This window comes from Mytilus trossulus, chromosome 6 (assembly GCF_036588685.1).
Source record: "Mytilus trossulus isolate FHL-02 chromosome 6, PNRI_Mtr1.1.1.hap1, whole genome shotgun sequence".
NCBI lineage: Eukaryota > Metazoa > Mollusca > Bivalvia > Mytilida > Mytilidae > Mytilus > Mytilus trossulus.
In genome coordinates this window covers 64579205-64604727 of record NC_086378.1, presented here as the reverse complement: position 1 = coordinate 64604727, position 25523 = coordinate 64579205, and the positions used below count along the sequence as shown (strand labels likewise).

At 34.0% G+C, this 25523-nt stretch overlaps 1 protein-coding gene across 1 annotated transcript; it reads right to left on the bottom strand.

Annotated features, from left to right (window-relative positions):
- Nucleotides 1–9046: 9046 nt before the first annotated feature.
- Nucleotides 9047–15194, bottom strand: LOC134721677 (tyrosinase-like protein 1). Its single transcript, XM_063584834.1, has 4 exons — nt 15060–15194; nt 12540–12944; nt 11544–11653; nt 9047–10900 (listed from the first exon to the last, which is right to left on the bottom strand). The coding sequence occupies exons 1-4, from the start codon at nt 15063–15065 to the stop codon at nt 9394–9396; spliced, it is 2028 nt and encodes a 675-aa protein (XP_063440904.1). The 5' UTR covers nt 15066–15194; the 3' UTR covers nt 9047–9393.
- Between the last annotated feature and the right edge of the window lie 10329 nt (nt 15195–25523).

Here is a 25523-nt window from a genome sequence, read left to right as displayed (position 1 = left end):
CCTTCCGAACATCATTTGACAAGGAGTAACTCCTGTCGTCTCATGCTCGGACGAACGATAGGCCATCATAACGAGTGGAATATACTGGTCCCAGTCTCTCTGATGTTCGGAGACAAAAGACGCCAACATATTAACCACTGTTCTCATATAGCGCTCTGCCATACCATCGGACTGAGGTCTCATGACTGTTGTTCGAGTCTTATCGATGTCAAGCACTTTACATAATTCTTGAAACACTCGAGCTTCAAAATTTGCTCCCTGGTCAGTATGTAATTGCATAGGGACACCAAAGATGGTGACAAAGTTTTCAATGAAAGCTCTGGCAACTGTTTGTGCCTCTTGATTCACGATCGGAATCGCATGGACAAACTTAGTGAAATAATCACCGATCACCAGTACATGTTTGTTTCCATATTCGGAAGTTGGAAGTGGACCCATTATGTCCATGGCCACTCTTTCGAGGGGGGCACCGACATTGTACTGGCGCATCGGAGCTTTCGCCTTACAAACCGGCGATTTCCTACTGGCACATACATCACATTTGTGACACCAGCGTTCAACAAATTTTCTTACCCCAAACCAGAAATACCTCTGTCTTACTTTGCTCAGGGTTTTCTTTACCCCTAGATGTCCACCACCCATTGCACTGTCATGCAAATGTTTGAGAACAAGATCTTTAAAAATCTCTGGTAATACTATTAGCCAAGAAATAGTGCTGCCATCGTCACTCTCCCATTTTCTATATAACACCCCATCTTTTATATCAAAAGATTCAAGTCGAGTCCAATGGAACTTTACCCCTGGACCATATTTGGAGATTTCGGACCACTCTGGCTTAGTGGAATTAACCAACCACTGCCGAACTAGTCCTAATATGTTATCTTGCTCTTGCTCTTTTTGAAGGTCAAGACTTTTGTCAAAATCGTCAGACTCCTTGGAAGAAATAAGCCCATTGGGGAGAATTTCTGGTGTTGTTTTTTTCATACTTCTTGTTTGAACCGCTCTCACATCAAAGTCCATTTGACCTTTAGTACTCGAGTCAGACCAACAAACATCGGTTAATGTTTCTCCGGTTGGCATAAGCATCTGGTACGTCATTGGACCTTGACATGAGGGGTTTATTTGATTACTGTCCAGTTTTTCACCCATGCATTCCTTATTTGAAATTGCTTCCATAGGTGTACCTGGGTTTGGACAAACTAAGGTTTTACCATACACGCATTTATCATTTGTAAATGCCTCGTTGTGTATAGTATTAACGTCTTCCAAACCCGGGTTTACCGGTGCCTTGACTTTTTTTGACATTCTTCAATTGCTCGGTAGCAACTCCTGCTTCTGCGTCATGAGCTAAAACTCCGACAAGAGATGCACTCGCTTGAGTTTCTTTCTTTGAGCAATGCGAACAATTTTCCGGGCAAGGTCGTCGACTCAGAGCATCGGCATTACAATGAATGCGCCCTGGACGATGTATTATTGTGAACTGATAACCACCAAGAACTTCTAACCAACGGGCAAGTTGACCCTCTGGGTTTTTAAAATTCATAAGCCACCTGAGGGACCCATGGTCACTTCTTACAATAAACTTGCGCCCATAAAGATAATGGTGGAAATTCTTTACGGCTAGGACAATAGCAAGAAGTTCTTTCCGGGTTACACAATAATTTTTCTCACATTTTGAAAAGGTTTTGCTATAATATGCAATCGGTTTTTCAATACCATCTTGCATTTGAGACAACACAGCTCCCATCCCATAGAAACTTGCGTCACAGTCAAGGGTGAATTCTCCCTTATCTAATGGATAACCAAGCACTGGGGCAGTTATCAATAATTCTTTCAACTTAGTGAAGGCCTCTTGGCAATCAACGGACCAATTAAATTTGCTACCTTTCTCAGTTAATTTATGAAGAGGTTTTGCAACTATGGCAAAATCTTTGACAAAACGTCTATAATAGGAACAAAATCCGATAAAACTTCTGGTGTCTTTAACGTTTTTCGGGACAGGCCAATCACGCACAGCGCTGATTTTTGCCTCGTCCGTACGTATCCATCTTGAGTTACCCTATGACCTAAAAACGTAACTTCGCTGCGTGTAAGTACACATTTGCCTGGATGTAATTTTAAATTTGATTGCCTCAAGCGATCACAAACTTCTCTTAGATTTCTAAGATGTTCCTCAAAATCTTTAGAATAGACAATTATGTCGTCAAGATAGACTAAACAAATTTTCCATGTCAGGCCTGAAAATATTCTTTCTACTAATCGTTCAAAGGTGGCAGGTGCTCCACTTAATCCAAAGCATAACACCTTGAACTGCCACAGACCACTCCCTGGAATAGCAAAAGCAGTCTTTTCGCGATCGCTTTCCTCCAGGTCACATTGCCAATAACCTGACCTCATATCAAGAGTCGAAAACCATTTATTTCCACTCAAAGCATCAAGTGTATCATCTATTCTCGGTAAGGGCTGACAATCATTTAGGGTAATAGAGTTAAGTTTTCTAAAATCACAACAAAATCGTATACTCTCATCAGTTTTCTTTACCATTACTACTGGGGAACACCAAGCACTGCTTGATGGTTCAATTATACCCCGGGAAGCCATAGTTTCTATCTCTTTTTCGGCCGCTTCCCGCTTTGCTAAGGGTAACCTATAAGGCCTTTGCTTTATAGGGGGTGCGTTCCCAGTATTTATCTTATGCTTAATCAGTTCTGTATGCCCTATATCAGAGGATGATGTAGAAAATACATCAGCATAAGAACATAAAAAATCCTTCAACTGATTTTTATTCTCCTTGCAGAGTCCATCTGATCCCTTTTCAAACACTTCAATCAAATGCTCTGGCATTTCTTTTTCAGTTGCAACTTTAATGCAGTTCACTGACTCTTTAGGTTTATCAACAGAAACTACTTGTTGCACATCAACTGGTTCAAACAAACCAGCAACAGTGTTCTTGTGAACTTTTATAGGGTCTTCACTAAAATTTATAACTCTTAACGGGATTGTGTTCGAGTTTTGTTGGATTACAGACCTAGCTAACAAAAGCCCTGTTTTCTCAATAAACTCTTTATTTGTCTCCACAATTCCAATTGAATTGTATTTTATCCGCCCGAAGGCATGTCCTTTTATTATCATTTCGCTGTGAGGTGGAACCTCAACTGTCTCGGCTATAGAAACTTTACAACATGAAACTTCGCCTTGATTTGTAAAATAAGGAATGAAATCATTTCCTATTCGTAAACTGCCTTTAGTAAATAGTATATCAATGTGAAATCTACTCATGAAATCTGTGCCTATAATAGCAGCGTCTTTAATTTCTGCTAATAGAAACTCATGTTTACACACATGGTTTCCTAATTTTATTTCTAAATCTACTTTCCCACTGAATTCAGAAGCAGCACCTGTCGCTGTAAGAAGATTCATGCGAACAGGTATAACTTGGGGTCTTAATTCTAAAGGAATACTATCAAAAATATCTTTTCTTAAAATAGATACACTTGCTCCAGAATCTATGAGAAAAGGTATAGATAATGAATTAATTGTACCCAAAACAAAACAACCATTTTGTTGCCCCCAAGTTACATTTGAAATTATGGTATTAGGCCTTCTTACCGCTGTCGGGGGTTGGCCTGCGCTCCCGACACTTGCTCGTTTTCCGATCTCTGATTACCCCTTCTATTGTGATCAAAATTTCCATTCTGATTTCCAGACCTTTGAAAATTTCTATTGTTTTGATTTCTACCGAAACCATTATTATCTTGATTTCTTTGAAAATTTCCACCCCTATTCTGCTGACTATTGTAATTTCTATTAATAGAGTTAACTTCATTTTGCAAAGTTTTCATGCCATCTTTTAACTCTCTGAGATCAGATTTTAAAGTGTCATCACTAGATTCGACCACAGCCGTTCTTATGGATCTCCCCTTTTGTTTATCTGCCAGTCTTAGAGCTTCTAGACGGACAGAAATATTTTCTGCCTCACCTATTGTCTTTGGCCCTACTTCTCTCAGTCGGAGGCGTATATCAGACTCAGGAATGGCATCTATAAAATAGTCAAGGGCCAACGTGTCCCTGACCAAAGATGAAGTACCCGGATAAGCCTTACGGGTAAGTTTCTTAATGGCTTGGGCAAGCTCTGGTAGTGATTCCTGTCTGAATCTTACTCTTGTTTGTAACTCTGCCCTAAATACCTCTGATCTATTAATTGAGCCAAATCTACTTTTCAGTGCGGTGACTAAACAATCAAAATCATGTCTTTCCCCATTTGTAATTTCATTAAGTATTGCCCTGGCGTTCCCTGATAAACTGCTTGCCAAAAGCAGTGCTTTTGTTTTTGAGTCCCAAACATTAAGTTCGGCCAACAAATCAAATTGAGTCAAATACTCTTCCAAATCATCAGAGCCGTCATAGATTTGTGGCTTAATCTTACAAGAAATTTCAGATTTTGACCGTCGGCCCTCAGAAAAATGACTATTATTCTGATCATCCTTATTATGTCTAACATCGGGTCCCATATTATTATCTATGGAACTTCCATTGCCCCGTCCTAAAATTGGGGTAGACCTAGTGTCAACAGTGTGCTTTTCAAACTTTTCAAACATCTTACTCATATCACTTGAAAAGTCGGAAAAACATCTGTCCATCCGAAGCCTAATTTCTGCCCTAGCTTCGGCCATCATTCTCTCTGTCCTTCTAAAAATTTCAGTACCTTGAGCGTCTATTTCATTTTCATGAATAGTTGCTTCAGCATCACCATGTGTCTCATTCAAGTGTGGGCCAAACGTAACTACGTTTGAATCGTCCATTATTTTCTATCTATGATCTTATATATTCAACTTAATCTGACTCTATAAATTTATCCCACCGCTGCCACCAATTGTAACACTGCCTCTCGGGTGCTAGAGTCGGACACCAGAGAACACAATGAACATAAAGTAAAGGGATCTTTTTATTGTGTGTATGTATATTAGGATAAAATATTAGGGTCGACGTCTAGTTGGTTTACCGTCGACCAAAACACTCTACCGATATTGATTTTATATTTGTTTTGTTATTACTGTATATTTACTAAATATTCGTGAAATAAAATACATGAAATAGAACAGTTTAGATGCTTTATTATTATTTATAAAAATGCTGGACTGGTAGTGGTACAGCTCTGTTCCTGGCCTAGTCCGGTTCCTAGTATGGTTGGTCTTATCTATAACTAACCTAAACAGAGACTTTACTCTGTCACTATCTAAATATTATTAAACTACCAATGTGTAGCGCTAAACTCGATCACATTAAAGTAAATCAACCAGATTCACTAACCCACAGTTTATAATAAGTCTCAATTCCTTAAGACATAATAAATACAATCAACAATCAACAATTCTTTATAGGTAATCACAAAATCGTTCCTACCATAAAGCTTCCGTAATAAATATTAAATACTTGACTTTCTTAAAGGTTGTCACCTAGGAATTTCACCTAACAAAACAAGTTGCCCAAAACTATATATTTATTTGCACCAAGCAATATATTTACACCCAGGAATTACACCTAAACCATCAATTGCACCAATAAATATTTGCACCAAGGATTTGCTCCCATTTGGCACCTAAAGTTTGCACCAATAAATATTTGCACCAAGGATTTGCTCCCATTTGGCACCTAAAGTTTGCACCAATAAATATTTGCACCAAGGATTTGCTCCCGATTTGGCACCTAAAGTTTGCACCAATAAATATTTGCACCAAGGATTTGCTCCCGATTTGGCACCTAAAGTTTGCACCAATAAATATTTGCACCAAGGATTTGCTCCCGATTTGGCACCTAAAGTTTGCACCAATAAATATTTGCACCAAGGATTTGCTCCCGATTTGGCACCTAAAGTTTGCACCAATAAATATTTGCACCAAGGATTTGCTCCCGATTTGGCACCTAAAGTTTGCACCAATAAATATTTGCACCAAGGATTTGCTCCCGATTTGGCACCTAAAGTTTGCACCAATAAATATTTGCACCAAGGATTTGCTCCCGATTTGGCACCTAAAGTTTGCACCAATAAGGGTGCAATTTAGTATTTACTAACTTTTCCTAAATCTACTGTGTTTTCGGACATTCTTTTTCTACTTTTGAATTTGCCACTCTACTTAACAATCTATCTAGTGACTACCTCCCTTTGTTATTGATTTTAGTTTTATACCAATATCAGCCAATCACTAACGTTCTTACTAACGAACGACCAATCAGCAGCCATGTTTCTGATTAGGGAAATTCCCTTCAGAACAACTGAGAATGTAAACACACGATGTTTTCAAAGAATAAAGATGTTTTCCAGCGGAATAATAACTAGAACCAACATGTTTTATACTCTTGGTGATATCTACACCTATTGTATAACATAATACTTGAACCACAAAGGTTATTATTCTAAATTAACAACCAAAATATCGATATCAACACTACGGTGACCAATTGGCAAGTTGTCACCGCAAGTAAATCCTTATCCTTACAAAATAAAGGACTTAATATTATTATACTTATCAATGCTATAATTGTCCAACAAACTGTTTATCCCCCCAGAATTATATAAAAGACCGATTTCAAGCTCTTGTGGGAAGTACAGATAAACCCGTTCTGTCCCGGCTACCAAAACAACGTTGTACGAACTAGACACAATATTTTTACCACCCAAAACAATCAATTATTGTACAATCCTCAAGTCATATGAACTAAAATACATGTTATTAAATCTCACTAGCAATTATTCCACCTTATTAGGTTTAAGAACAATACACACAAAATATGTGGGTAAAAAGGGGGAGGCCAGCATTACAATATTAACAAATAGACAAGAGGGACGAAAGATACCAGAGGGACACTCAAACTCATAAATCGAAAATAAACTGACAACGCCATGGCCAAAATTTAAAATAAACAGCTGCGCCATGAAGGCATGAAATGCCCGTCGTCTTGGGTGAAAGATTTATTCAATATTCATAAAAAGTTTCTGAGAAAGTTTTAAGCGATAACCATATATTGTTTTTGAGATACGGAAGGACATATGACCCCCCTCTTTTTAAAAAAAAAAACCAACTAAATATCACTAAAAAAAAATTTTGTATTTCAACCAAAAAGTAAACAGATCTTTAGATTAATAAAACAAGGAAGTGTGTAAAGGTTTAAGCAATAATCATAAATTGTTTTTGAGATACGGTGCGACATGTTAAAAAATCCTCCCCCTTTTTTACAAAATACTGAAAAACTAAGAAATAAAATTTTGAATCATCACCAAAAAGTATACAGATCTTAAGATTAATATAAAGAAGTGTGTAAAGTTTTAAGCCATTATCAAAACTTGTTTTTGATATATGGTGCGACATGTGAAAAAAACACACCCCTGTTTAAGTTACAAAGTGCCGTAACTTAAAAATTTGTTATCTTATTTTCATCAAAAAGTATACATATCATTTGACCATCATAAGAAACAACTATAATTAGTTTCATGAAATTTGGATATGTCGTTCTCAAGTTACGGTGCGACATGTTTCCGCCGGACAAACAAACGGACGGACACTGGACATTTGTATAACATAATACGTCCCGTCAAAATTTTGACGGGCGTATAAAAACTGACAGACAAATAATAGTTCAGAAGACACAACAACAAAAATAAATACTAAGCAACAAGAACCCCACCAAAAACTTGGTGCTCAGGACGTGTAAGCAAATCCTGCTACGCATGCGGCACCCGTCGTGTTGCTTATGTTATGACAAATCCGGTAAATAGTCTTATTCGGTAGGTCTGGTCACATTCGTGAAAAAAGGAAGGGTATTGTAGTAACGACAAAAGGAACATATCAGATATCTTCTGTTTAACGTAGGGTTATTCTATAACGGTCAACCAACTCGTGATGGCGTCCGTAAAATTTACGAAAGTATGATTTCAACTTCACCATTTGGAAATCTTGGTTTATTGATTACTACCTTGTCCTCTAACAAGGAAATCGTTTTAGAAAAAACAAGCCTAGGAATATCGAATAAATCGGAAGATACATACTCCGTATGCAGGCGTTGCTGGAATGTTGCTACATAAAAATGGAAAGGTCCCAATTGGGAAGTTGAAATCATATCTTTGTCGTATAGTTTTGTTTTCAACCGACCCATATTGTAAATTACTAGATGTAAGTCAAGATATGAGGCAGACAACTGTATCCATAGTATGCTGTATTATTTAGTGAGAGCACAGTCATCATCTACATGGCTAATCGTAAAGTTAAAGAATATTGCTTTCTTTCTAAGAAGTTCCTGTACGAAGTCAGCCTCATAATAATAAAGAAACAAGTCGACAAGAAGAGGTACACAATTGGTTCCTATTGGAGTTCCAATAGTCTGTTGAAAAACACGTCCTCCAAACGTAACAAATAAGCTGTTAATCGAGAAATCGAGCAATTTAATAATGTCAGTTTCAGAGAATTTTTTAATTCCAGAGAGAAAGAGAGATAGATAGCAAATCAATGTTTAGTTTTGCAGAAACTGCTGTGACTCCTATTATCTAATCAATTCTGAAAATTGGAAATCGTTATCTTTAATGTTGTAAATGTTTTGAATGATTTGCGTTTTACTTTGTAAAATTGTAAATTTCTAATAAAAACATGATATGGTTTGAGTAAAACAATAAACAGATTAAATATAAAACCGTTCCTTCTCATAGAAGTCAAGACAGATAGACGGAATCGAGCGGTAACTGGATCCGTTTGACTGCTGTATCCCATTTTGACAATTTAACCTTTTATGTCATTTTGTTCACGCATCGTTGTAAATATAATGAAATTTGAAGCGCATGTCATACAAGTGAGAGGTTTAGCGTGTTAAAACCAGGTTCAATTAACCATATTCTACACTTTATAATGCCTGTACCAAATCAAGAATATGACAGGTCTTCTCCATTCGTTTGATGTTTTGCCATTTGATTAGGAACTTTAAATACTGTTTTGATGTTTGAGTTTTTTGAACTGACAAAAACCATGCATGTGTAAACCAATAGAAAAATAGCAATACGTAAAAATACCTCCAAATTTAATTGAACTTTGGTGTACATAGAAAATATTGCTGATAAAAGAGGAAATAGGTAAAATGTTGAAATTTATTGTCCACATCCACAAGATTGTCGGTTGTCAAACATTTTCAAAAGACAATTTAATAATGTATATATATGAAGAGTCTGTAAATACAATAATTTGCTGGAGACTGGTAAAAAAAGTAATAAAAGGCCCTCGGGGCATCGGAATATTTTTTTCTATATACACAATGTACATTTAAAAGTACTTTTTCAACAAATTGTTATTGATAACACATTTATTTCCCGATTTATGTAATAAATTAATATGAATTGTATGTAGCCATTGTTTAATCACATACAAAATGCAAAAAGATATCGGACTCATTAATTGTAGGTAAATGGTCTGGACCTGGTGCATTCCATAACATTCTGACAGCGTCGCCATAGTCTTCGCCGTAACCTTTTGGACCTCGGTTAGTTAATTTTATTGAACCATCGCAATGCTTGTATCCACCCATTAAATCTCTACAATGTGGTTTACACACGTTTCCACATGGACCATATGCTGTTAAAACCACGTCTGTTGGACCCATTTGAGGACTTTTCACGGCAACATACATTATGGATGAATCAAATGGCTGACGTGCGTCTAACAAAGCAAACTCTCTGTAGCTTCCATGGTAGTTTAGCCCATCACTATGTACTGCAACTTTGGTAAATATGCTGTCCATTTCTCCACATGTTCGAGGTTGTGCCTTGACTGGAAATAGATCTATCAAGCTGCTGTAGCCAGTAGGATCGTAAATATCTTGAAATGCGTCTAACTGTCCTCGTTTCACAGGAAAGGAGTCGAACTGCATTTGTTCTGGTTGTCGCTTATACACAATTTTGACAGGTACATATACCCAGACACGTGTATCGGACAAACCGTTCATCAGATACATATTCTGAATAACGTTGTACGGATTGGTCGAGGGGCAAATATCGTTTACTGGACTAATCATTTGGTCAGTATAAATCGGTCCAACATAACCGTCCGAAAAAGTGTCCACTTCCGCAACGGCTGTTTCATTTGATGCTTGTCGCTTACCACGACGTCTAGATCTAGATCTGTTAGTCCTCCTTGTTCGTCTTCTTCGTCGACGAGTTCTTCTTGATTGACGCCTACTAATTATTTCGACAGATACACATCTTGGTGTGCCACTCCTTGTTATACAGCGGAGATATTTAGAGCCACAATTAGTGTTTGTGTACGAACAAGTTGGAGCCGGCTCATACGAGTAAATTCTAGAGGTATACATACTACTCATTCCGTGAATGTTTCTAAGTCTTCCCAATCGCATTGGTTGTCTAGGGCCTTGGGAGGCGGGCCCGTATTCCGATGGGTAATCAGTTGTAGGATTGACACCACGCCTCTGTTGGTTTCTCCGGAACAATTCCCAAACATAATCAACAAAACTATGATGCAAATAAAATATAGGATCAAAACCGGCTGTTTCGGCAGGTTCCATGAGGCCTCCAACCCATTGATGAACATCACCATGTCTTATCTCATAATCGTAAGGTGGAACTGCATTTGGCTCTGCTATTTCATGTAAACGGCTTCTTGTTAGTATAGCTCTGATTGTGCTGTGATCAAACAAATCCCCTATTTGTCCTCCATTTCTTACTAAGGGACCTGCCGGTGTATTCCAATTTCGGAAAGGACCATTCCTAACCCGTCCTCTAACTGACCCCATAAATGAATTAGACCACATTATAGATCTAGTAGCATCACGCAGTGGTTTGTCCAATCGTGAATCCCAATAAGGGATAGTCACTCCTGGGATTTTTTGCCTCAATGCATTTTCACACCTGAAGAAATAAAAGAAAACAACATAATACTTGCACTAGTTATACTTCCGTTACAATTTTTAATTGTGGTTAAATGGTGTATACGATTTTTATATTAAGACGTGATTTTCAATTCATATCACAAACTTAAAGTCGGACGATTAACAGTTAAAATCATAATAGTTTGACAGTTAGTACGTCAAATATGTTTTAAATGAGCTTTTATATAATTTATTGATTCTATTGTACATTTTTTTGCTATACTGTATACAAGTTAGTCAATATGTCTATTATAAAATTATCACATGATAAAATTTGTAGGAAAAAAAACAATATAAAATGTCATTTCGATACAAGATTTAAACATAATTCTTAAAGTTTTTATAATCACGATAAGTATGTCTACTCTGGAGCAGGAAAAAAACATTTTCCAGTTTTAATATAACAGTATGAAAATGTGGTTAAATTATCAAAAAGGTAACTTGCAACTAGGGACGAAAGGACGTAGAATTTAACAAATGTAGGTCATCGTACGACCTTCAACAATGAACAAATTCCACACCGCATAGTAACTTACTGGTGCAGAAAAATTGGTACCGTTAATGTTATTACTAGGTATTTTCTTTAATAATGTAAAACAATATTTTAATAAACGTAAACTTACACTACAAGCAAAACTCTATGAAAAGGTAAAAAGGCTGCCCCGTGGTGTATATCGTCTACCAGTCGCTGATGAAGAAGTCCAAGAGCATCATATCGATTTGGTCTAACCGACTGAAATAAAAGTACAGAACATTTAACTTGTGTATACTTTCATGTACGTCAGCCCATATCACGTTGGTTTTTTTTTTTTATATTATTTCTGTTTGTTGATTTATTTTGCTTCTGAAGAAATGCTTTCTGAATTTGAACACCAGATTTTGTAAAATATACGATTTTCGGAATAAAGATAAATAGCCGAGCGACACTATAACTAATCTTTTCATGTATTTTTGTGGGCATTTTTTTCCCCGTATATTTCTGCCTATCTAGAAAAAAAAAAATATCGGAACGATTCACCAATCGACTCAATAATTTGATTTTTCTTGATTGATATGAACAGCTCGTGTATATAATTTATTTTCGTATATTTCCATTATTGCTCGGTATTTATACAGCATACGTGAATCCTGTTTAACCAGTTGCAGTCTGTATTACTGGTTTTTTTTTATCGGAGCGACCAACTCGGCAGAAAGTACCTATTTAGTATTGGATTTATTGTTATCTTTTTTTGTTCGGAATATGCATGAAGTAGTTGTCACTGCACCATAACCAATAACAACGAATTGTTAGACATTGCGACATTCTTCTACTTTGGAATTTTGACCTTAAAGGTTCTTCATCTTCGTTTGTTATGTGGAATTTAAACTTTTTGCTTCGAGCGTCACTGACGAATCTTCTGTAGAAGAACTTACGTCTGACACACAACTCTAAGCCTGTTATCTATTGGGAGTTTTTTTTGCATGGTTAATGGATGTCAAATGAAGTGTACACATGTTTGATTAAGATGCCAGAGTAGCAAAAGAGTTATTGCATTTGCTATTACGAATGCAGCTTTTGCGACTTTGAACTGTTTGAAAATTTGGTTTAACCTTAGACTAATTTTAGCAGTCATACATACCGTATCTCGTTTTAACATGTTTATAGCTCTATGGAAATTGTTTCTTTCTATGTCTGATAATATTCTGTATTCTTTCCTTATTCGTAACGTTCTACGTCTTCTACTTGCTTGACGTTTTGTTCTTGTGCCCTCCATTTCGTATTCTGACATACGTAATAGTTCATCCACCCAATTTTCTGTTTCTATAGAAATGTTTCCCCATGCTGTTTTTAGTAAATGCCAGTTATTTTTCTGAATACAGTAAGCATGCGCACTATCCCAATGGGGATCTGACGAATTGCCGTTTAACCTTTTCTGATCAAAGCAATTTTTCAATGCATCAGGAGTGTTTATTTCATATATTTTACAGTAAACTTGAATTGAGAGCAATACCAAAATAAGGACGTTCAGGACAGCTGTCTTCATCTGAAAATAAAATAAAAATTCAGTTATTTCCGCGATAAAGAAAACGATCTTTGATTGAAACTGAAAACACCAGAACATCGCGGGTACTAAGGTTATTATTTGTCTATTTACATTTATAACTTTATTCGAACTTTCAACGAACAACTGTTTTTGTTTGGTGTAAATCTTAATATGTCGTTGACTCCTTCTTTGGGTTTTAAATTATTCCAATTTTACTTTTATTCGAGTACGTTGTGGTTCATGTTTTTGACTTTTTTGTTGGTTATTATTTCTTTCCGAAAGATAAGTATTTTTAAAAAGTAAATTCGGGATCTTAGTAACAAAAATAGAATAATAAACAATGTTACACCATGTACAAAAAATTACGTAATATATGAACATCAAAGGAGTTCTGACCATTCCTGGCCTGTCGCGTTTCATTTTCATAATAATTTAATCGATAAATAAAGTTATTGCTTCGCCCACTTCAGTGCAAAAATTTCTTTCCAAAAGTGGAATTCTGAGTACTGTTGTTGATACATTCGTATGTGTATCAGTCCGTTGGTTCGAAAAAAGCATTTTGGATGATGACTTTATTTTTGCTCGTTTACAAGGAACCAAATGTATACAGATGGGAGATTAAAGGACAGTCACCTATTGATTTGGGACCAACATGTTAAAGACCACTGTTACTAAAACAAAACGCAAACAAATTGTTTCTAACTTTGAAGAGAGAAAGCCTATCTATTTCAAGGTCACTAGGTCAAACGTCAAGGTTATAGATGCAAAATAGTTGTACATTGTAAGTAATCTTTTAAAAGCTTGGTTCCTAGATAAAATATCGGATTACTTTTATTTTTTATTGGGCATACACCTCCAGACTTTACATATTTGTATAAAACATCTAGAATTTTTATTTCTGTTTTTGGAAAGGATTTGTTTCAATTTTCAAACTTAAAATTAAAGCATTGAGTTTTATGTCTAATGCAAGGAATTAAAAGCCTTAAAAGACAATACTCAAAGTATAGATACTGTTATATTATCTAATGAATTTTTAAATATGTATTTTCCTAAATTCAAAGCTGTTGTAAAGGTGTTTCACGCGAAGTGCTACATGTAACAGTTGTTATTCATTTGCTAGTGTATTCGCGCACCTTAGTCTTTCGCTACACTTGTTATACCAATAAATAACCTGTTACTTTTTGAAACAACTTTAAGACATATTTTTTTCATGACATGGTCTTTAGATGTGTGTAATTCGTGTCCCAAATTTCGGAAATCCATATTTTCACAGTTCGTCATATGTTCGATAGTAAATTTCAAATACACTTTAAGGAAAGATTGTTTTATGCAACGAAGTTATCTTAGACAGACTTCAAATGAAGCAAGTTATTTCATTTGAAAAATAAAAAGCTGGCTTTGAATAAATAAATAAAATATTCGGAGATGTCTTAATTTTAACGAAGGAATGTTAAATATGGCTAAGTTTATGATTGCAATAATTGCATTTTTTTTTGCTTTTAATTGTCGATGTCTTTTCCTTCGTAAGGCTAAAACTGTTAATAAATTAATAATACGACCTTCTTACATAGTAAATATGTCGAAATCATGTTATGCGCAACCTAATCAGCCGAGTGGATTCAAATACAAGTTAAACATTCTTGCTTTTTTAAAAAATAAATTTCACTAGCTGAAACTCAATACTGCATATTATATAACAAATTTGTTACTTGCCATATGTAATGTGTAAAATGAGGGACGAACTTAGATGACCTCCGGTTTGTCGAGAGTTTCGTGTTGTTCATTCCGTTTTTATGTATAGTCTTTTGATAATGTATATCCTTTAAGTTCTGTTATACTGTATGTAAATATCAAAATAACATATCCGACCTTAAATGTTCTGAATTGTATTTCTTATTGTTTTTTTTTCTTCTTTTCTTCTTTTTATACCTTATATATAATGCCTATAATACTATAGTTTCTAGATGATGCTTAAAAAAATAAAGATTTTAAAAATCCATATGTTCTGTAGAGTTTGAAAAATTATACATCAGTATATGCCTAACATATATAAAATTAATTTTGTGTTATTTAATTCTATGATTAAATTCATCTGCTTAGATATGAAATACTCACTTCCATTGTTAAAGTTGTATAAGTCCTTTAACATTAGAAACAAACATTGGTTTTCCAGAGCACACACGTTCGGTTAGGACTGTTTTTCCCAACTGATTCGACCGCCTTTCATAGATCTTTGATAGGAAAGGGAAATTGAAAAAACGATTTAGTCATTTTATTGATGACTTGCTAATTAATAATCTAACAATAATGTTTTTCTCGTTTGTCAATTACACAATTTTGAAGTTTTACATATTTTGTCTGATATATATGAATAACAAATTAAATTGAGAATATTAATTGGTTGTTCACCTGATGTTGTTTTTTAATCAGGATAGAATAAGTACTGTATACTTTTTTAATCACGTACACAATGCAGTTTCAATAATGCAAATAATTAAAAAGGTATTTCAATAATATTGATGATCACACGTCAATCAAAAGTACAGTTCATATGATATTGGTTTTAATTCTTACAAAAAAAATCTCATTGTACTGTCTTATTATTTTATTTCCGATTTATATAATTTCAATGTGTTCCAAAGCTTCCCCATAACCATAACAAAAAAAAACAGGAGTGTTACAGCACAGCCTATGTAGAACCATACAAAAACAAAAGAAAAAGATAGTTTTTATGTTTTCATGCTCTCTGCTAACTGCGTTTTTGTTTCCGGGTTGTTTTGGTTTTTTAAGGGGGAAGGGGTTAACTTACGTAGTAGTCTCAAGCGTTTTTGAAGGTTTTGTTAATATGTTTCAAAAAGCTTAATATATAAACTTAAGGTTGTTCCTTTGGATTTTATTAATTTTTCAATGTACAGTAGTTGTCCGTTTATGTAGTTCATTCTTGTTTCTCGTTTTTATATAGATTAGACCGGTGATTTTCCCGTTTGAATGGTTTTAAATTAGTTTGGGGTCCTTAATAGCTTGCTGTTCGGTGTGAGCCAAGCTTTGTGTTGAAGGCCGTGCATTGACCTATAATATGGTTTATTTTTATAAATTGTTATTTGGATGCATGGAGAGTTGTCTCATTGGCACTCATACCACATCTTCCTATATCTTTTTGGAACAAATTTGAACCTTAAAAGTTTAATAGTACGGTGCTGTCCATATTTCACAAATAATTCTAAAATATCATGATAAAAATAATAAAACCTGTCATAACGATGTTATCGAATATGATTTCAACTGTGTTTTCCTGTCTCAACTGCAGTCAAATGTTAATAACTAGCCACTTGCTTTTATAAGTGTAGTATATGAACATAAATTATATTAACAACCAAAACCATGTTTACCAATTGATTTGTAATTTGTTTGTCAATTTAAGTTTATTTATGTTATTATTATAATCAACTGTTTGGTATAAGAGTCAATATTGTTCCTCGGACGTTTCAGCTTGTTTCAGCCACCTTTACTTGAACATTTACATGTAGCAGTTTTCCACCTAAAAAAAACCTTTTATTTAAACACTTGCCTTTTTTTTACTATTCGTGATAAGATTTCTTATATAAAACAATTGTAAAAGTCTGCAATGTAACATCCTGAACCTCAGTAATTATGTAAGTAATACACTTGCAAAATGCCAGTGACATAAATGAGATGAAAAGTAAAATCACAAAAATACTGAACTCCGAGGAAAATTCAAAAAGTCCCTAATCAAATTGCAAAATAAAATGATAAAACACATCAAACGAATGGACAACAACTGTCATATTCCTGACTTTGTACAGGCATTTTCAAATGTAGAAAATGGTAGATCGGACCTAGGTTTATAACGCTAAACGATAAATTGGTTCTGAAAAATTTTGAGAATTTGTTTGCTTTACGCGAACTAAATTTTTAAAAGATTTTCCGTGTCAAATTTAGACAAGAAAGAAATGCAAATCAAATTCCAGTAGCAAATATTTCAAGCTACATAATTACGAACATAAATAACATCTTATTATTATAGTAGTGTCTATAAAGTTTTACGAACAAAGATTAAGGATTCGGACTACCAGTAAAGGCCACTACTACTAAAATCCTTAATGTATCATGTAAGACAGAGAGAGAAAAATTGGTAGCGCTTGGTACATGTATTAGCACTTGTTTCTTAAGTTGGTCTAACGAGATTAACTATAGATACACATGTAGCTATATGTTAGTTCGTCCTTTTTTAAAAGAAGTTTGAAAACCAGAGGTAAATATTATAGACACAATTTAAAAAATAAGTACATGTATGATTGCCAATAACAATTCAGTATAATTGATAGAATCATTTTCAAAACAGTGTGGTTGTGGCCATTGATTGACGACCTAAAGTATCCCATTATACCGTACGGCTTTTAATAATGAATAAAACTTGTATGATCGTATGATCGGCTACAAAAGAACCATACATGTAAAGTATGAAACAATTGTACTGAGAAATTTAACGGGCTAACTTATTACAAAACAAGAATGTGTCCTCATTACACGAATGCCCCACTCGCACTATCATTTTCCATGTTCAGTAGACAGTGAAATTGGGGTAAAAACTCTAAAATTAGAAAGATCATATCATAGGGAACATGTGTACTAAGTTTGAAGTCGATTGGACTTCAACTTCATCAAAAACTTTAACCTGAAGCGGGACAGACGGACGGACGGACGAACGGACGAACGAACGGACGAACAGACCAGAAAACATAATGCCTCTCTACTATCGTAGGTGGGGCATAAAAAACAAATATGACAGATATAAACCACCGACATCCACTGATCATAAACAACGGTCGTTTGACTTCGGACAGGCACATAAAGAACGTGGCAGGCTTAACAATGTCTATGCGCAAACCACCCATCTCCTTATTCTGGGACAGTGGTGTAACAGTACAACATAAAAACAAATTATAAAGATCAGTTAAAAAAGGCCGAACTCATCAGATGGATACAAATAAAAATACATCGAACAAAAACACAGACGGGAACTTACACATCCCACAAAAACCCACTTAAGTGCAGATCTGAGAGAACTCGAAGTTTCTGAAAGCAAGTTCGAAGCCAATGACAACTAATACAAAAATCCTGTATCTTACGACTAAAATATCAGTCAGTACTGTACACACCCAACATCCAATGAATGTCGAGAACATGCACTAGCACATTACTCTTATTAAATTGGTGCATCGTCCTTAAAATACATCATATATTTGTCACTGGACGTTTAAATACCGTAAGTCAATCAGAGTATCGTCTATTTTGGTTAATTTGTACGAAAATCCAGTAAGAAAATACTGGAAGCTATCAACATTGCAGTTTTGGCCGTCAAAAAGCATTGTAGAATTTCAAATAGTGATGAGAAGTATATTAAGATGACCTTATATCCATAAAGTACAAACTTCAAACTTTGTAACTATACATTGTACATGTAGCAATATTTTAACCATATTTTACTTTCCTTAAATATTCTCAATACTATTTTCAAGTTATTGAATTATAATTATCAAATGTTGGAGAAACGTGACTAAACCAGTTGAACCTGTTCGCGCAACAGGGAAATAACTTGAAAATATCGAGCTCTGCGCAGTCCAGTGAAATAAATTAAGTAATACATTGTAACAACTTTGCGACAAAGACAAGCAATTAAATTAAATAGGATTAACTAGACATATTACTTGAGCTTAAAATGTATAAATAGAATGTCTGCTGTAGAATTATATAACACTTTGATATAAAGATGTGGAAAAAAACCTTTGCAATAATTAATGATTGGTACCCATCAGACAAGGACGTATATGTCCTTGCCACCAGAGAAACAACAACATACATGTAGATATGCTACAGCTGTTGGCATAATCTGATCTTACTTCTAGATTCATTCCTTGATGCGTAAATACTTTTTTAATCCAAAAGATAACTAAAATTTAAGGAAAATAACAAACAATCAAGAAAATATCTCGGTTTTGATGGTTGTAATGTAAATTTGTTAACTATAAAAATAGTTTTTATTTTCTATACATCTTTTATATAGAAATTATGTTTTTGTACATGTAAGGACAAATTTAGGATCATGTATTGTAATTTGCACTTTACCACAGGGATTTCTTACAATTTGCTGGTTTACTATCCATATGTTACGTGTTTTGTTTTGGTGGTAGGGGGTCGTATGGATAGTAAAAAGCAGGCAAATTGTAACAAACCCCTGTGCTTAAATGAGGTCAAATAATTTCTTATTCCTATTTATCAATTTTGTATTTGCATTTGAAAATATACAGCTATGCAGTGATCTTTAAAGTCTTATGTCCATAAATATTGAAAATGTGTCACAATGAGTCGTCATCTGTTCACTTTTAATAATTTAAGAATCATTTCAATATTCGTAAATATATTCGTAAATATATTCACAAATATATAAAAAAAAATATTTAGGGTGTGTTTAAACATTTATTGTACAAACCAACACCTCTTTAATCCCGGTTCATTGGATAAATAAGTACCAGCAACGATATTTTTATATGACACAACAAGGAAATACCTATATATTTGTATTAATAAGTTATTGTAATGCATTCACAAATATTTTGACAAAACTTTAATATTTAAATGTGTAATTTTATTTGCGTAGAGGACATACAATTTATTTGTTATGTCATTCAGATTTAAGGCTTTTAAGTACATTCTATAATATTATTATTTGTAGCCGTATTATTTTTGCACTTTAAAATAAAAGTTCTCCAAACATACGGAATGTATATATACATATGCATGTATGCGCACCTTACTTGTCTATCAAATTTCGTAATACATGTAGAACAGACATCGTAAACAAAACAGGTGTTACAATATAGCAACAAGGTTTGAGATAACTTAATACGCAGAACTTATCTATTCCATGAAGTCATGAGATGTTTTTTATTTTTAAAATTAATCTATTTCTTTTAAATTGTAGAATGTAGCTTCCGCATGCATACACGGGGCTCTGATTCCTTGCATAACTTTATTTAGCTATACTTTTTATGCCTTTTTGATTTCATCAGCTCCTTTACGTTTTAAATAGTTTTTAGATTTTCGAAAACTTTGCCACAAACATTTACTGGTCGAAAAGCCGATCTGCTGGAAAAAACATTATACCGTACCGTTAATTTTGTTTTGATGGAAGATTTTTACCAGACTAATTTAGCAAAATATGACACCAGAAAGAAGGGTGTGCGATTTTAACTGTCACAAGAAAATGAGGATGGATTTTAAAGGAACAGAAAAGCTGCGTTAAAACAAACCATTTGTTCGGCCCTCAAAGTGTAATTCTTCAAAGTGCAATGAGCGTTGTACTCTCACTATACTGGCGGTATCCTATTAAGAACCGAGTTATATATCATATTTCTAGATCTGTCAACCTTTAAATGAATGAGTCTTCAGAGGAAAGCTATTGGTAAAACTTGTTTTGCTCATTCGTAATAAGATACCGCGTTAGGAGTACATTTGTAAAGGCGGGGTAAAAAATCGAAGACAAGCCGACATCACCATCGCAAAGTGAGTACAGCTTGTTATCCAATGGCTTTTACTGACTGCCGTCTGCCAAACATCTTTTTAGTTTATTGTTTTGTTGACAATGAGAACGCTCGTTTCTTTTTTGGATTGTTTCACATTTTTTCATGGATCGCTTGGAAATAATTTACAAGTCTGGCGAAATGAAATTGCTCACATCTTTGTTCTATTCATTTATATGTTATTAGTAAGTTGTCTTCCTGGCAATTAAAACACATAATTTTTTTATCCTCAATTTTGATTTTCTTACCATAGTGTTACCCAGTCATTATATAATTAGTTTGGACACATTCGAATATTGAAGTCAAGCATTGTATCCCCCCCCTTTTTTATTAGTTTCATTGTAATTGTTTTATGTTTCACCTTTGCTAGTACATTTTAAAAACACTTCTCCCATTTATTCGTGTTAAAATTATTAGTAGGAAGTGATATTTTAATAGGTTAAAGAAAGGACATTTAAATATGGTGGGTACTTTTTTAATCATATGATTCTGAATGACTGTACACGAAACTATGTATAATAGGTAATACATGTACAATGTACAATATAATATTTATAACAAAGCTCCAAATCAATTGTGGTAAGTAGCACATATATTTGTAAAATCACATTTTAGCTATTCAATCAAATGATACAATAAAAAAGACAGGAACAGATATGCAATCGTAAGTAATGATTCTATTATAAATAACTTCTCTATCACAAACATACAAATTAACCTTTTAATTTGATTATTCATTTAAAAAACCACAACCTAATTAATTCAAATATTAATTCAGATATCAATAGCGTTAAACCGAAAGCAGATGTCGAGTCGTATAGAATAGATTTTTTTATTACCTTAAAACAAAAACACTACTGATGTTCATGTCAATCAACTGATATTTAATTAATAAACAAAAAGTTTACTGAAAATATGTTACAATTGCATCGTGAAATGTTTACAACAAAATTATTTTGTCAATGTTATTGACAAATTATCATCGTGAAAAGTTTACAACAAAATCATTTTGTCAATGTTATTGACAAATTAAATCCGCAAAATCTTTAAATTACCTCTTCCGCGATTTTAATCTTATTTGAACACAAACGACCAATGGCATATTCTAGTAGGTATGGGGAAGACGATAAGATGTATAATTCATCTTTCATGATTGGCGAAACTTGCAAAATAAACTCATTACAGATACCAGGATTGAAATTTTGTACTTGCGCCAGACGCGCGTTTCGCCTACTTACACGTACATGTAAGACCCATCAGTGACTCTCAAATAAAAAAAGTAAAATAAAAGGGCCAAGTAAAGGACGAAATTTTCTGCTTTTTAATTAGAAGAAAAACTGGACAAAACAGTAATGTGCATGTGTGATATCATTACTTCTGTTTTAGAAATCGATGTCAAATTGTATCATGACAATCTTTAAACGGAGCCTGTTTATTTCCATGTCCACAGTCATTTTACATTAAATTGATGAAAATCAGGATGCCTCTTCGAATTATTCCCAAGAAAATATTTAAAATATGTTTCAAAATGTATATGTAAATATATTACTTCTTAACCTTCATCCAATCACAGCACTACTAAGTTGACTTCCTTTACTCCTTAAAATAGGGGGGGGGAATACCAGAGGGACCTTCAAACTCTAAATACAAAAAATAAACTGACAACGCCTTAGTTGCAAGAAAGGAAAACATAATGCAAGGGAAATGAAACATTATTATTTTCCGTATAGATACATTGTATGTCTATTCAGACAGAGTAAAAAGGGAGATGATAACTTTGTAAAGGAGGTTATCAAAACCATGGTAAAAAGATGGATGGACAAAACCATGGTCAAAAGAACAAAAAAGACCAACAATAAACTAACTAACCATTACAAACCCTAAAAAAAACCGTGAGTGAACTTGGGTGTTCCAGAAGAATTATTTTAAGAAGTTCCTACAACCATGTGCCTTCGTCGTAGCTACTAACGGCTAATAAAAGTCCAGTGATAAATATTTACCGGTGAAGATCTCGTCTTGTATCTGGTTACAAGAGCGCAATTATTTGTTTACATTTTACCGGCAAGTTTTTTACCCCCAAGATGGTACTCAGAATAGAATCCTATACGGCTTCTGATTGGTTGATACAGGATTGGAATTACATTTAATCGAGAGCTTATCCAATTAGGTTTAAAAATTGCCGAAAATCATATTCACATTTTACGAAGTATAGAAAATATCTTCAATTTCTGCACGTCGGAGCCATTAAAAATATGCCTTTTTCATTAAGCGAAAAAAGTAGACGATCTTTTTCAACTGCATTTTAAGTCAATTTGAGCCGCGTGACCCTATATTTTTTTTTGGTTGTAATGCAACACTGGCATTTCTAGTAACAGGAACTGCCACCCGTTTTTCCCTAGTTTGTGTAGTCTTCGAGAAAAAAAATACGGAACACTAGTGGTACCCTATGGAAAATGCATTACGAATAATTGCGCTCTTGTAACCTATAGAGAAATGACACTTTTTTTTAATAAAGCTTTGAAAAATATCAAAAATAGTCATTTTGCTCGGGAAAAATGTGAAACAGTGAGAAACGGGGTCAAATGGACTTTTCATCAACGTGAATTCATGCTATAGTCTGTTTCCTATTTGTATTTATTTCTATATCTAAATCTAGGGTGGGCTCGAATGTCGACAATGTATGAAGAGAATGCAACGTTTTTGTGATATCTACTGTTTTTATCGGATAAAGCATGTATTTATCTTGAATTTGAAGGTAAATTTTGGGTTTTAACCATAATGACCGTGTCTCAGTTGCTGTTCTAGCAAAAAGCTAATTTCGTGAAAATTGGCCAAAAGGGTCCCTAAGTAAATACCAACGATTTAGTTAAATTGCAAAGAAGAAAAATTAATCTTGGCATTGAAAATCGTAGTCCAAGAATAGTTTCTCTTGCCAAAGTAGTAATATTATCATATTTTCAACATTTGGAAAAACTATAGTCTGTTTCAAAAACGAGTTTTTTCAAGAAATGGTTTCATATATAGCCATTCTTCAAAATTCGATGTAGCTTTTCCATATCAGAACGGTTTTGTCGACAATATGATCAGTGCTGGATGACCTTCGAAAAATTAGGCCAATAAATTGACATTATCTTCATGTCTCTTTGACCAGTACCGTATTTGGTGGAAAAATCAGTTCCAATTTTTGGCCTGATCGGCGGGCAAAAACTAATTCTCCAAATTCAGAGAGTGATCAGATAATGTTTTGAAGATGTGATATCATCTAGATAGACGCCAGCGCTACTTTTGGCGCGGGCGCTTAATTTTCGGAATTTTTTTTCACTACCGTATAGGTTACAAGAGCGCAATTATTTGTTTACATTTTACCGGCAAGTTTTTTACCCCCAAGATGGTACTCAGAATAGAATCCTATACGGCTTCTGATTGGTTGATACAGGATTGGAATTACATTTAATCGAGAGCTTATCCAATTAGGTTTAAAAATTGCCGAAAATCATATTCACATTTTACGAAGTATAGAAAATATCTTCAATTTCTGCACGTCGGAGCCATTAAAAATATGCCTTTTTCATTAAGCGAAAAAAGTAGACGATCTTTTTCAACTGCATTTTAAGTCAATTTGAGCCGCATGACCCTATATTTTTTTTTGGTTGTAATGCAACACTGGCATTTCTAGTAACAGGAACTGCCACCCGTTTTTCCCTAGTTTGTGTAGTCTTCGAGAAAAAAAATACGGAACACTAGTGGTACCCTATGGAAAATGCATTACGAATAATTGCGCTCTTGTAACCATCTCACATCTATTATGAAGCAGACTAGGTTGATGATTAAAAGCTGCTATCATTTTAAATACAGAAGAGGCTCTAGAAATGTAAAATGTTAAAAATTGTAATTAACAAATTTTTATGTGAAGATTTGAAATAAAAAAAAGAAGCACTGATTAAGCCTCAATTATAAAAAAATAAGAATAGTTTTATACATAATATTATATTTAATAAATGCATAGAAATATAAACATCAGTGACAAGCAGAACATACTTCCGTCTGGAAATTTTATTGTATAACACATTTTCGCTATGAAAAAAACAAGCAATATCGGAAATCCTCGCAGTATATATTATATTGACAACTCATGCAAATGATTTATAGATTTAATCAAGTTTTTTTTTACTTTTCTCATAAAATGAAGGTTTTAAGTTTATTAGGTTCGTTACAATAAATTACATCAAATCGAATGACATCTTAAAGTGTATTACAGTTGTAGAATAAATAATTGAAAATGATGCGAAATTACGGAAATTGAACATTTTTTATTAGTTTAAATGTGGTTATTATGCACAAGATGTACATGTGCTCATATGATCAACGGTAAATTTATACTTTAAGGAACGATTTGTGAATATGAAGTAGCTTAATTTGACACAATTAACCTAAGACTATACTAGAAGACTTGCCAAAGAATTGGTTTATTAATCTCAACAACCAAATGTTTAGTCTACTTGACTGTCCCTTTGGTATCTTTCGTCCCTCTTTTAATGAGACACACATGTACAATGTATATATTCATATGATCAGCAATAAATTTATACTTTTAGTAACGATTAGTGAATTTGACATAGGTTTATTTGACACAATTAACCTAAGACTATTCTGGAAAAATTGGTTTATTAGTCTCAACAACCAAATGTGTTTGACTAAGAAAAAAGACACTTCATTATTCTCCATGGGTTGACCATGGCATTGCAATATTGGTCGGAACTTGAAGAACCTAGCACTTATTGTATAATGTATTATCTTCCTAGATATTCATAAAATAATTGCCACTGGACGTTTAACATCTTTAAAGTAGAACTGTCTACTTAGCTGGTCTTGTACCCCGGCATTGTGAATTGACATTTGAATGTGGCAGTGGTTGAGATATAGCAAAACGATGGAGTTTATAACTTTCTAATGGTTTTTTCTTTCTTCTACTGTCTCG